Raw genomic sequence first — 12935 nt, 5'->3', positions numbered from 1 at the left:
AAATCAATTTAATAATTTATTGCTTGAGACGTATTTGTTGGTGATCTAATATTGAGAAGAACCCACTTACTCTTTGGCTCTGGATCAGTCTGATACTGCTGATGAACAGCTATAAGAGCAGGTTGGTGTACAGTGGGGCTTAAATAAGTTCTGTTCATTGTTTCCACTCAGAATAGGAATGTGATGAACACAGCTTGCTGTGTTCATGAATGTTACTGCTACTACAGTGGAGGTCCTGCAGATGCCAGTATGTGCATATTGTTGCTTTGACATCATCAGCTGTGTTAACTGAGCCTGCTGCATTGTGATATTCCTAAGAAGATGTAGGACGTGGATGGTGCAGTCTATGTAGTAATGGGTTAAGTGCTCTGTCAGAGGGATGGTACGGTAACCTGCATGCTTTGCTTAAGCTGTGGCTGAGTTTGCATACTAGAGCATGGACACACTTACAGTATCTGATATTTGACTGATTTGACATGCAGTCTTTAGCACAGTTGGCGGTGTACTGACAAGGCTGTAGTTGTACCCTCACTTGGCAAACTGTGCCAAGCTGCAAAGTCAGTTGTTATAATACGCCATTTCATTTCACCCGACAAAGATTCACGACACATCCAATGTCACCAAACAACATTTTATTGCATTAAAATACATTTTATATATACAGTGTTCATTATTTCTCTTCTCATCAGATCCATAATACAGAATATTAAAGCTTTAAAGATTGTAAAGCTATAATAGTTTAGAAAAAACACCTATAAGGCACTTTTGCTTTTTTTCCGATTTTAGCTCAATTTTAGAGATAAAATCAAACTTATTCACCCATAAAAAAAAATATATATATACATATATATATCTGTTTGCATCATAGGCATCATTACTTTCCCCACAGCCCAGTCTGATCATGCTGCTACTCCAACAGTCTTCTTACAGCTGAATCACTGAATCACTTCTGTTCTAACAAAATCTTCAAACTTTATACAAGTCTCTTCTAGTAAATCGTGAAAATGACTCTGATCTGTAGCATGACTAAATATGAGCTGCAGGTGAGGCAAGGAGAGACTAAGAAGAAACAGGTGGATGTCCTCAGAAAGGGGAGTGGCATGAGCAGGGGGCGGAGCCAGGAAGTTCATGGCTGAGTAATGACATGGATGAGGGTGGCACTTGACCCACTTAATATCCAGTTTGATGAAGATTTGAATTTGAATCTACAGTTGTGTCTTCTGAATTCTTCCATCATGAACTCTTCCTTTCTGTGTATAAAAAAAGAAATACAAAGAAATTGTTTCTTTGACCTAAGGTTTATTGTTGGATTGGGTTTATGTGGACAGAGTTTGATAAATGTCAGATTTAGAAACGAAAAGCCCTTACATTTTGAAATCAGTGGGGCGTTGCTGCTGATGGACTCATTTGAGCTGGTGGACGATGTTCCATCAGAAGCTGTAAAACACACAGATATTAATGATGAAGGAAACTGAACAATACAACCAAATAATCCATTAGATTTCACTGTATCATCACTTACATGTACTGAAGGTTCTTGGACCACAATTTAAGCCTAAAAAAAGATAAGGAATTATTTTAAGAACTGTGTAGAACATAAACTACTACATGATGGACGTATCTATTAAAAGCAAAAAGGAAGAGTGGATTAGGAGTGCATGAGATTTAGCTGCATTAAGAATGTGAACATTAGTAACTCTTAGACAGGACTTTTACATTAATAACTCTTTGACAGGACTTTTACATTAATAACTCTTAGACAGGACTTTTACATTAGTAACTCTTAGACAGGACTTTTACATTAGTAACTCTTAGACAGGACTTTTACATTAGTAACTCTTAGATGGGTCTTTTACATTACTAAGTCTTAGACAGGACTTTTACATTACTAAGTCTTAGACAGGACTTTTACATTAGTAACTCTTAGACAGGACCTTTACATTAATAACTCTTAGACAGGACCTTTACATTAGTAACTCTTAGACAGGACTTTTACATTAGTAACTCTTAGACAGGACTTTTACATTAGTAACTCTTAGACAGGACTTTACTTTTACATTAATAACTCTTAGACAGGACTTTTACATTAATAACTCTTTGACAGGACTTTTACATTAGTAACTCTTAGACAGGACTTTTACATTAGTAACTCTTAGGTCATTTGCACATTAGCCACAGAGCTGTGATGAGAATAACTGTGTATGATGTGAATGGGTGAATCTGTTTAAGACAAAACGAGACAGGTGACAAGGTGAGGTATGTATGTCATGTGTGGTGAAGATTTGCCCAGATGTCCATGTGTGTCTGTGCTGTTGTGTACAAGTCATGTTTGTGTTAAATCGCCTCCTATTGAGGAGTCCACCAAACTTCATGTGCTGACTCAGATCGATGTACTTAACACCACTGTTCTCTATAGAGAGTGTAGATGAGCCTGAAACAGTTATTGTCATACTAATGCCTTCTGTTGGCCAAAGTACATGTCACTTGGCATGATGACCCAGCACCACACTGTGTATCTGGATTTGACAGATTTGGTCTGGGCAAAGGCCTAAAGAGCTCACACAGCTCTTTTACAGCAACACAAATATTTTATATACAGTTTTAAAATCTACTGCGGTTTTTAAAATCTGCTGTGGTGTGAAAAAGTGTTTGCCCCCTTCCTGATATCTCTTTTTTTTTTTGCATGTTTGTCACACTTAAATGTTTCATCAAACAAATCTAAATATTAGACAAAGATAACACAAGTAAACACAAAATGCAGTTTTTAAATTAAGGTTTTTATTACTAAGGGGAAAAAAATCCAAACCTACATGTCCCTGTGTGAAAAAGTGATCCCCCCCCCCCCCCCAAGTTAAAACATAAACAACTGTGGTTTAGCACATCTTTGAAAAGCTGAGTTCAATTTCTCTAGCCACACCCAGGCCTGATTACTGCCACACCTGTTCTCAATCAATAAATCACTTAAATAGGACGTGCCTGACAAAGTGAAGTAGACCAAATAGACCAAAAGATCCTCAAAAGCTAGACAGCATGCAAAAAAAAAAAAAAAAAAAAAAAAAAAAAAAAAAAATATATATATATATATATATATATATATATATATATATATATATATATATATATATATATATATATATATATATATTTATTTATTTATTTATTTTTCAGGAACAAAGTAATTGAGACCTATCAGTCTGGAAAAGGTTATAAAGCCATTTCTAAAGCTTTGGGACTCTAGCGAACCACAGTGAGAGCCATTATCCACAAATTGTGAAAACATGGAACAGTGGTGAACCTTCCTGGGGTAGAAAGTGACCTCATCCATGTAAGTTTTTTTTTTCCCCCTTAATAATAAAAACTGCATTTTGTGTTTACTTGTTATCTTTGTCTAATATTTAAATTTATTTGATTATCTGAAACATTTAAGTGTGACAAACATGCAAAAAAAAATAAGATATCAGGAAGGAGGCAAACCATTTTTTTTTCACACCACTGTAAATCTTATCAATATATTAAGATATTGTAACATCTTTGATAGTAACTAGACCAGGTCTAGGATCAACAGAGGAGATGAACTAACCAGGCTGACATCAGAATGAACAGATTTACTTATTTTAGTGGCATAAACAAAAGGAAGAAGAAAATAAATACTTACCGTTTGAACTCTGCAATGACTCTGAGGATCTGGTGGATGATTCCCCATCAGAGGCTGTAAAACACATCAGAGATTAATGATGAAATGAACTGAACAATACAACTAAATAATACAATAGCGTTCGCTGCATCACTTAAGTGCACTGGGTTTTTCTGAAACAGGATTAAAGCCTAAAACACATGATGGGTATGGAATTATTGTGAGAACTGTGTAGACTATATGAACTACTGCATGGCAGATATAATAGATGTAGTGGTTCAGATTTAAAAATGTAAAAAATAAAAAAATTAAAATAAAAATGTAAAAAACACTTTTAAATTCAGTCTAGGATGTTCAGAGGTCAAAGGAAAATTTGACCAGAATCACATAATCCTTGATATCAGATTAGTGTCAAATATCAGTTTTGTTGTGGAAAGTAAGTATTTATAAAACCCGCTATGCTCAATACATAAGTTGCTTCTTTAACATTATATTTGCATCCTTCCTCCCTTACCAAATGGCTTCTCATTCTTCTTCCAGATGAAGAATCCAATACAGCCAATGAGGACCAGGAGAGTAGCCATTACACCAGCAATGACAACAACCAAAACTCCACCTGAAACATGCAGCACAGCCAATGAGGATGAGGAGAGGAACAGTAACAATGATGACACTATCTGAGCCTCAACCTGCCACACCACTGTTTCACGTCGCTGTAGATCCCCACTATCTGCAGCTTATCTACAGAGACTTTGTGTTAAGTTTGTCTTTGCCCATTTGGAATCAGGTTTCTCTTACCTGTGTTCAGGACTCTGCGATCAGCCACTCTCAGCACTTTCTCCCGTCCACTGTGATGAACTACACATGTGTAGTCATTCTTATGAAGCTCCTCAGGTGAGACTGTCAGAATGCTTCTCTTCTGGAAGGTTCCATCCTGGTTTGGTAACGTCTCTGTGAGCTCCACGTTCTCATACAGCTCCTCTCCATTCTTCTGCCAGGAGATCATCACTCCTCTGGGGAAGAAACCTGTAGCATGACACACCACTGTAGAAGAGGAGTCCTTCTGGAACAGGTTCACCACAGGAGGGTCTGAAGAGATACAGAATGTGAACGAGAGAAATTAAGAGCACTTAGAGGTTCCAATATGTATGCAGATAACACTCACAACAGTCAAGTGATGACAGAACACAATACTAGACAGACGTAGTCAACATATCCTTCAGCAATCTAACATGTAATGCTTAGTGCCGGACACTATGGCCGTCTGCTTTGATAAGTGCAGACTGTTTACAGTCATTGTTTTGACTTTATTGTTTCAAAATGTAATAATCATACACAGAAAACTCAAGCATGAAACAAAACTCTAATACAGAAGCTGAGAAAGTTTAATCCAAAAACAATCTGGACATCTTTACACATACCATTACTGTATTTTTATTCCCATAGCAATACCATAAAGCTTATGTCCATTCTTGCTGTCACCACAGGATTTTTTATTTTGTTCCCATACCAGCAGATTTCCACAGTAATGTGTTTTACCACTACCCCATTCCTGTGTAGCTCTCTATGTGAGACCCAGTGTTCCTAGCTGTACTCCTCTATGGGTTACTAACTGTTCCTTTGTGCTGGTTATTTCTTTATCCTGATAAAAAATATAAGCATGCAGTGTGTCTGAACAACAGGTTTACAGTGATGAGGGGGAATGCAGTATGTCTGAAAAGCAGGTGCAGTTACATTAACATACTCTACCTTTCCTCTCCAGAGTGTCTCTGCCATAAGACACATACTTCTGTAACCACTCGATACAGGTGTTCTGCAGGTAGTCCTTTATGCTCACACTGTTCCCAATATGAGAATCCCACTTGTGTTTGGTAATTTTAGCTTTATCATTAGCTGCAGTCCAGGTGAGGGTGTTCAGATCCAGACTGACGAAGTCTTCCCCATCATAGCCGTACTGTTCGTATCCTCTTTTGGTTCCATCATCATCATCCAGCTCACAACCATACCGCCACTGCACTGTATGAACCCCTGCAGAGACACAATCATGACACCATTGGGTTTATTTCTTTTTTTGTTGTTGTTGCTGTTGTATTTTTTATGAAACAGGAGACAGACATTGAGAGAAGTGAGCAAAGATCATAACTGTTTTAGTGTCTAAAAAGTTGTTGTTTGTGAGGTCATCTATATTTATTAATTTGTCATATATATTAATTTGTAATTATTAATTTGACATTTAGATTACTAGAGGTTTTGTTGTTTATTGACTTGTTTAGTGGGAAGTTGGACTATCAACAGCTATTTAAATGGTTCAGAGAACACACACAAACAAGCCTTCTGTTAAACATGTAAGATGAGTCGATCTTTTACTTTGTGGACAATACACGATACAATGAAATCACTTGCATTACTATAAAAATATTACATAATATCAATAAGCATATAATGATAACATTGATAGAATTGTGTGTCTGAAAACTATTATTTTAAGGCCCCGCGCTACTTAACAGCACAATAGCGAGTACAATATTATAAACTATACAATAGATAAATACCACTGCACAAACTAATAGAAGAGCTCCAGAGAAACATGTCTGTCTCTTGTGGGAGAAGAATAAACACAAAAGGTATTTGGTGTTACATGAGTAAGAGTGAGTATGGCAGCACAGATTACAGCCATGTATGTACATTTTCTCTTCCTTTATGTTGCTGACTGTGTTGCCAAGTAACAACGCATGAGGAAGCTGTACAGTGTAGACTGACAGAGGTACAGAATACATCATACTGTTACTGTCTGACAGCTGGTTTCCATGGATACTCATTAATACACTGTAATAATGAACGTTGTTAAAGGTCACTGTGCTGCTGTTTCTGGGTGCTTTTCCTCACCTTTAGTCTGATTAAAGCGTTCCATTCCAGTAGCCACATCGACCTTGAGGGTCTCCTGAGAATCCTGCTGAATCTGTGTCTCTCTGTTCCAGTAGTCTGGATCATCATCATCAACCTTCTTTATCCACTCTGTTTTAGGAATACTCTGCCTGATGTTACTGTCATAGTACACAAACTGCTGTCCATCCACCAGACCAACAGCAGTGAACTCTGGGAAATTTATTCCTGAAGTGACTGCAGTATAGAAGTACTGCAGAGAGTGACTGACTATAGAGAAAAAAATATTACTTTTTATTAAAACATGAAAACAGTAATCACATACACAAAGGGTGCAAGTCCAAAATCTTATAGCTCAAGAGAACAGACTTAGACACCTGTAAGATCACATGCTTTTATGGAGTTGCATTATTTAGCCAAGTTGCATTGTTTGGCTTGTTTCAATCACAGTTTCATTGCATTGTGCAAACAAAGCAAAACATGTCCATGTGCATATTCACTGACTTTGCATTGTTGGACCTATTACCTCATATGTTCTTGCCATTTTATCCAGAATTAGATCTGGATATATCAGAATATTTGAGGAATAGATGCAGATATATTAAAAGTACATTAGAATTAGATGTGGATATATGAGAATATTTGAGAAATAGATCCAGATATATTAAAAGTACATTAGAATTAGATGTGGATAAATTTCTCCAGAATTAGATCTGGATATATCTGAATATTTGAGAAATAGATGCAGATATATTAAGAGTAAATTAGAATTAAAATATGGATACATTTCTCCAGAATTAGATCTAGATATATCAGAATATTTGAGAAATAGACGTGGGATGTTGTCTGGTCCAGCAGCTTTCCGTGGGTTAATTCCACGCAGAGTACGCCTCACATCAGCCGCTGTTAGGCACAGCACCTGGTCATTTTGCGGAGGGATGGACTTTTCTGCTGCAACGTTGTTCTGCGCTTCAAACTGTGCATAGAAGTCATTCAGTGCATCTGGGAGGATGGTATCACTGTCACAGGAAGGTGATGTTTTCCTGTAGTTAGTAATGGCCTGAATGCCCTCCCACATGCGCTGTGTGTCACCAGTGTCTTTGAAGTGTCCATGGATCCTCTGTGCATGTGCACGCTTTGCTTCCCTGATCGCATGTCACAATTTGGCTCTTGTTTTCCTGAGAGCCCCTCTGTCACCTGTTCTGAAGGCTGAGTCATGGGTCCTCAGTAGCATGCACACCTCAGCAGTCATCCATGGCTTCTGGTTGGGGCGTGTGGTGATGGTCTTAGAGACAGTAACATCATCAATGCACTTGCTGATGTAGCCAGTCACTGATCCTGTATACTCTTCCAGGTTAACAGTGCCACCGTCAGTAGCAGCCTCCTTGAACGTGATCCAAGTCGTCTGCTCAAAACAGTCCTGAAGAGCAGAGATGGCTCCTGCTGGCCAGACTCTCACCTGCTTCAGAAGCGGTTTCGAGCGTCTGACAATCGGGCTATAGATAGATCCGGATATATCCGAATATTTGAGAAATAGATGCAGATATATTAAGAGTACATTAGAATTACATGTCGATACATTTCTCCAGAATTAGATCTGGATATATCAGAATATTTGAGAAATAGATGCAGATATATTAAGAGTACATTAGAATTAAGATGTGGATACATTTCTCCAGAATTAGTTCAAGTTCAAAGTTCAAAGAGGTTTTATTGTCATTTCAGGTATATACAAGTACACAACAAAAACGAGACAATGTTCCTCCAGGACCATGGTGCAACACAAAACAGACAGCAGACAACATGCTACACAACGTGCAACAGACAACATGCTACACAACAGACAACACGTACGTACGTATGTATGTGTGTGACTGTGTATAAGCATGTATAAAAGTGCCCATTTTGGAATCTGAATTGGAATTGGAGTTAGCCAGAGTTCAGGAGTCTAATGGCTTCTGGGAAGAAGCTGTTGCACAGTCTGGAGGTGCGGGACTGGATGCTGCGGTACCTTCTTCCAGATGGCAAAAGGGTGAAGAGTTCATGTGAGGGGTGTGTGGGGTCTTTCACAATGTTGGTGGCTTTCCGGATGCAGCGTGTTATGTAGATGTTCGTGATGGAGGGAAGAGAGACCCCAATGATCCTCTCAGCTGTTCTCACTATTCTTTGTAGGGTCTTGCGGTCAAAGGCGGTGCAGTTCCCAAACCAGGTAATGATGCAGCTGCTCAGAATGCTCTCTATAGTACCTCTGTAGAAGGTAGTGAGGATGGGTGATGGGAGATGGGCTTCCCTCAGCTTCCGAAGGAAGTAAAGACGTTGCTGGGCTCTCTTGGTGATGGAACTGGTGTTCAGGGTCCAGGTGAGGTTCTCCGCTATGTGAACACCAAGGAACTTGATGCTCTTGACGATCTCCACTGAGGAGCCGTTGATGGCAAGCGGGGAGTGATCTCGCCTTGCTCTCCTGAAGTCAACAACCATTTATTTTGTCTTGTCAAAATTCAAATACAGGTTGTTGACCTTACACCAGCTCACCAGTTCTTACACCTCCTCTCTGTATGCTGACTCGTTGTCTTTGTTGATGAGACCCACCACGGTCGTGTCATCAGCGAACTTGATGATGTGATTCGAATTGTGCATCGCTGCACAGTCATGAGTCAGCAGTGTGAACAGCAGAGGGCTGAGTACGCTGCCCTGGGGAGCGCCAGTACTCAGTGTGGTGGTGTTGGAAGTGCTGCTTCCAATCCGGACAAACTGAGGTCTACCAGTCAAGAAATCCAGGATCCAGTTGCAGAGGGAGGTGTTCAAGCCCAGTAAGCTCAACTTTCCAATCAGATGCTGAGGAACAATGGTGTTGAATGCTGAACTGAAGTCTATGAACAGCATTCTTATGTAGGTGCCCTTTTTTTCCAGATGTGTGAGTGCCAGATGAAGTGTGGTAGAGTTGGCATCATCTGTAGAGCGGTCGGGGCGGTACACGAACTGCAGGGGGTCCAGAGAAGGGGGACGCTGGGTCTTGATGTGTCTCATGACGAGTCTCTCGAAGCACTTCATGATGATGGATGTGAGTGCGATGGGACGGTAGTCGTTGAGACATGACACCGTGGGCTTCTTAGGCACGGGGACGATGGTGGTGGTCTTGAAGCATGTTGGGACCACGGTGCAGCTCAGAGAGATATTGAAGATGTCTGTCAGGACATCTGCAAGCTGGTCAGCACATTCTCTGAGCACACAACCCGGGATGTTGTCTGGTCCAGCAGCTTTCCTTGGGTTAACTCCACGCAGAGTACGCCTCACATCAGCCACCGTCAGGCACAGCACCTGGTCATTTTGCAGAGGGATGGACTTTTCTGCTGCAACGTTGTTCTGTGCTTCAAACCGTGCATAGAAGTCATTCAGTGTATCTGGGAGGATGGCATCACTGTCACAGGAAGGTGATGTTTTCCTGTAGTTAGTAATGGCATGAATGCCCTCCCACATGCGCCGTGTATCACCAGTGTCTTTGAAGTGTCCATTGATCCTCCGTGCGTGTGCACGCTTTGCTTCCCTGATCGCATGTCACAGTTTGGCTCTTGTTTTCCTGAGAGCCTCTCTGTCACCTGTTCTGAAGGCTGAGTCACGGGTCCTCAGCAGCATGCGCACCTCAGCAGTCATCCATGTATTCTGGTTGGGGCGTGTGGTGATGGTCTTCGAGACAGTAACATCATCAATGCACTTGCTGATGTAGCCAGTCACTGATGCTGTATACTCTTCCAGGTTAACAGTGCCACCATCAGTAGCAGCCTCCTTGAACGTGATCCAAGTCGTCTGCTCAAAACAGTCCTGAAGAGCAGAGATGGTTCCTGCTGGCCAGGTTCCCACCTGCTTCAGAAGCGGTTTCGAGCGTCTGACAATCGGTCTATAGATAGATCCGGATATATCAGATCTGGATATATCAGAATATTTGAGAAATAGATGCAGATATATTAAGAGTACATTAGAATTAAGATGTGGATACATTTCTCCAGAATGAGATCTGGATATATCAGAATATTTGAGAAACAGATGTAGATATATTAAGAGTACATTAGAATAGATGTGGATACATTTCTCCAGAATTAGATGGGGGTGATATAGCCTCAAAAGGGGGATTATTATTTCACCATGACCCAACAGCCTTGGAGAATGAAATTCTCAGACTGAAAAGTGACATTCAATTAAAAGCCATGAAATAACCAAAGAATGTTTAGTTTTGGCAGCTTCTACAGAATCCCTGTCACAGCTTAAGATCCCCCTACTTGCCTGCCTGCTTTGGATCAACTTGGATGAGTCTGTTTTCTCACATGAAAATACCCAAGTCAAAGTGTAGAACAACTACAACAGAAGAGCATGTTGTGACCTGCCTGACACTCACATACAGCCGTTAAGAGTCTTGACTATGAAAAGCTAGTAGCTGCTTCTCTGTGTCAACGCCCTCATTAAGGTAGAACATTGTACAGTTAACATGTTGACTGTAACATGAGGGTTTTTACTGATACTATTTGGGTAAATTGCAGTCGACTGGCAGTGAAAAAGTAGATCATGCATTAAAAAAGGTTGAGCTCCCCATTTTAATGCATTCAGTTTATGATTTAATAATCCGACAGCATTAGGCAGGCCTACCCAAACATTTGACCACATGCACTTGGTAGGCTGAAGGTGGCTTCTTATTCAAGCATCCGTTCTACCTTAAATCATGCTGCAGTTATTTTAAAGCGCCTGTAGATGGCGCACTTTAACAAGCTGACAAACGCATATCTGCGCTGAATGCTGTAGTGTCTCTAAATACAGGGTGTGTCCAGGTTGCATATATTGGATAGGTTGGATATATTTCTGAATGCCTATAACATCCTTTAGAACTCAAGATTATCTAAAGAACCACAAATAAATAGAATAACTGTAAATGTTTAATCTTCGCTTATTTGCAATGGCCATACCCAGCAATCATTCATTCTGTAATTACACTGGTCAACACCGAAAAATAACTGTTTAATTTTGCATTTGTTTTTTTTTGTGTGTGTGTGTGTGTGTGTGTATATATATATATTTATGTATGTATTTTTACATTTGTACACATTTTAAGTGTAATAACAGACTTTTTCATGAATATGTAATATATAATTAATATAAAATATGTTATTAGTGTAATTTAAAAAAAACACGTTATAGAAAAACTAAAAGGTTTTGACCTCAAAACATCAAACCCTTTTGTACAAGAGGTTGATAGAAACACTGACGAGCAAAACATGATTTCCCATAACATCACAATCGGTGCGTCTGAAAAATCTGACATTACTAAACCTTGAATATTTTGTGTATTCTACAATTCTATGTGTGGTGCAGAGTACAGACATAAATATGTAAGTTTCATATCGGTTTGTAACATCTGCCAGTGCGGGAGAATGTTTTATGCCCGATAAACATTCTGCAGCGGTAGAAAATGTGACGTAGCCTACAATCACACTGGTTAAGGATTGTATAGATGTATATCATGTCAGTTATATTTAAATGGTCTTAGTTTTCTGGTACTTTTGTCTCACAGAATATTAATGAAATCTCACCAAGACGTGGACCTATAAAGTCCTATTTGATTATTGAATAAAGACACCAAAATAGGAAAATCCCAAAAAGATGACTCATTAAGTTAGATCTAAGTAGTCCTCAAAATTGACTGAAAATAATTTTAAGCGTTTCAGATGAGCAACGTTCGTAAATGTTCGGATCACAAACACTAAAGAAAACACATTTCAAGGGAAAATGACTAGACCAGGATATACAGGATATACAGTATACAATAATTACGTAATAATTTATGGCGAGCTAGACAGAAGGGAAGCTAACAATCAGAAACAGACTTTATTCGCCAAGTATGTTCACACATACAATGAATTTGATCTTGGTTACTGTGCCTTACTGATTAATCTCCGATTAATTCCTCCATATTTACAGCAACATTAGGGAGCTAGCTATTACTGGTAGCTGCTTGTTCAGATATAATCAGAAGACTGTGAAGACAGAGAACTTCAATAATTCACTGTCTGGCTTAGTTAACTTCGAACCTACCCGTCAATGCCTGATGAAGACTCAGCACGAGGAAAAGCAGAGCTTTCGCGATCACATTACTGCTATCCATCAAAAAGCCGCTTACAGCCACAAAGTCGTGAAAGCAAAAAAAAATAATAATAATAATAATAGAATCCAAGACAATTGTAGAAACTCTAAGACGTTCACATTTCGTGACGTTCTGTGAATACCACTTCCTGATCGTTATAACGTCCACATAACTAGAGTAGAATTCTGTCCAATGAGAATTCAGGATTCATGATGAATCACAGGTCGCTAAGATGAACTTGCAAGTACAGGTTGATTTTGAAAAGTTAATGGTAGAGAAAGGCTTTTAGAC

General features: G+C 39.3%; 1 protein-coding gene across 1 annotated transcript; it reads right to left on the bottom strand.

The window, feature by feature from the left end:
* Positions 1–615: 615 nt before the first annotated feature.
* LOC113592081 (H-2 class I histocompatibility antigen, Q7 alpha chain-like) lies at positions 616–12797 on the bottom strand. Its single transcript, XM_027032836.2, has 9 exons — positions 12596–12797; positions 6521–6787; positions 5384–5662; positions 4433–4723; positions 4149–4250; positions 3656–3709; positions 1523–1555; positions 1369–1437; positions 616–1250 (listed from the first exon to the last, which is right to left on the bottom strand). Coding segments are annotated over exons 1-9 (1167 nt in total). The 5' UTR covers positions 12666–12797; the 3' UTR covers positions 616–1248.
* Positions 12798–12935: the final 138 nt, after the last annotated feature.

This window comes from Electrophorus electricus, chromosome 5 (genome assembly GCF_013358815.1).
Source record: "Electrophorus electricus isolate fEleEle1 chromosome 5, fEleEle1.pri, whole genome shotgun sequence".
In the NCBI taxonomy this organism is placed as follows: Eukaryota; Metazoa; Chordata; class Actinopteri; order Gymnotiformes; family Gymnotidae; genus Electrophorus; species Electrophorus electricus.
Note: the sequence above shows the minus strand (reverse complement) of the source record. Positions and strands in the feature narration are given on the sequence as shown.